At 36.0% G+C, this 1,462-nt stretch overlaps 2 protein-coding genes across 5 annotated transcripts in view; one reads left to right on the forward strand and one right to left on the reverse strand.

Annotated features, from left to right (window-relative positions):
• LOC102679358 overlaps positions 1–1,462 on the reverse strand; it is a 15,915-nt gene that overhangs the window by 11,039 nt on the left and 3,414 nt on the right. The window lies entirely within an intron of this gene.
• Positions 1,175–1,462, forward strand: part of LOC102679238 (melittin) — an 817-nt gene continuing 529 nt past the window's right edge. The window contains exon 1 of the mRNA XM_006611765.2: positions 1,175–1,367. Coding sequence (XP_006611828.1) covers positions 1,251–1,367 — 117 coding nt within the window. The 5' untranslated portion in view covers positions 1,175–1,250. The remainder of the gene's footprint in view (positions 1,368–1,462) is intronic.

Consider the following 1,462-nt stretch of genomic DNA (forward strand, 5'->3'; position numbering starts at 1 on the left):
CGGATCGGGGCAAAACGGGGCAGATTTCTCCCCGCTCGTAACTTTCAATGTCGTGGGTGAACTGGCTTCGAACGAGTTTCGGTTCCTCGTAGCTTCGAACGGATATCCGGGGAATAGCGCGCGGTTCTTACTCTCGCCAGAGTTCCAGATTCTCGATTTCTCCGACCGCGCGAGATTCGTAGCGACTCGGCGTCAACGAGCGGCCGCCATGTTGCGTACACGTGCATAACACGTGTAAGTGAGCGTTCTCGCGCGCATATATGCACGCAATCCGTATACGTATACGCGTGCATTCGGAACTAGTTGAATTCGATTGGGCCGGAGTTTGGCGCAATTTTACAAACTCGTTTGATAAATAAGTAACTAGTAAAAATTTAACTGAAAACTAACTAGTAAGTAACTAGTTAAAAATCTCGAATAAAGTGTAATAAGTGTAATCGCTTATTAAAATAAGATTTATTCGTAGCTGTTACCAATCGATCCCGCTTTTCATATGATCTCTGCCGTTTGGCAGTATTGATTATTTGGAATTATTATTATTATTATCCCTTTAACGAATAAATTATCGAACTAATTTATCGGGAGTAATTTTATTCGTAATTTCAACTATTCAATTTTGCCTCGTCATTGGATTGGGCGGATGTATGATTTTTCTTGAAGGAAACGGAATCGTTCTCGGAATTGTGCCTCTTCCTACTTTCAACGGTTGCAAAAAATATTTAGAACGTTTATATATATAGAAATAGAGTATTTTCAATTAGATTCAAAATTGTTCCCTGTCCTATTACGAAATTACATTCGAGAAGCAAAAAAAGATTGATTTTGTAAAGTGATGAAGTCCGTCAAAAAAGAAAAAAGAAAAAAAAAATTATGTTTTATACATATAATCATACGCACAGAAAATTTCATTAATCTTCGTTAATTTTGACAATATATGAATATAAATTGTTGATTGGATAATTTTCACGTAAAAATTTTCACGCGAAAATTTTTTCAAATATTATCTATCTTTATCTCCTCTCGAAATCTTTATTCACAATTTGCATAATCTTAACCTTTTTTTTTTAATACCTAATGCTTCGACGGAAATTGTAAAAAAAGAAAAAAAAGAATAATATCGCCTCGTCGATAATTTTAACGATTTTCGCCTGGTATAAATAACGAAAGAACGAGTAGTTTCTTCAAGCGGAAGAAGCCATCGGCATCGAGGAATTAATCGCAAGGAAGGAAGGAAGTGATCGTGAGAAATCATGAAATTCTTACTCAACGTTGCCCTTGTTTTTATGGTTGTATACATTTCTTTGATCTATGCGGCCCCTGAACCAGAACCGGCACCAGAGGCAGAGGCAGAGGCCGATGCTGAGGCAGTAAGTCAAAAAATACTTATTTCCTTCTTATTTGTTTGATTCTTCTTAATCGTTGATAATTTTGAAAAAAAAAAAAAAAAAAAGAAAAACCATTT

The sequence above is a fragment of the Apis dorsata genome, unplaced genomic scaffold (genome assembly GCF_000469605.1).
Source record: "Apis dorsata unplaced genomic scaffold, Apis dorsata 1.3 scaffold_92, whole genome shotgun sequence".
Classification (NCBI taxonomy): domain Eukaryota; kingdom Metazoa; phylum Arthropoda; class Insecta; order Hymenoptera; family Apidae; genus Apis; species Apis dorsata.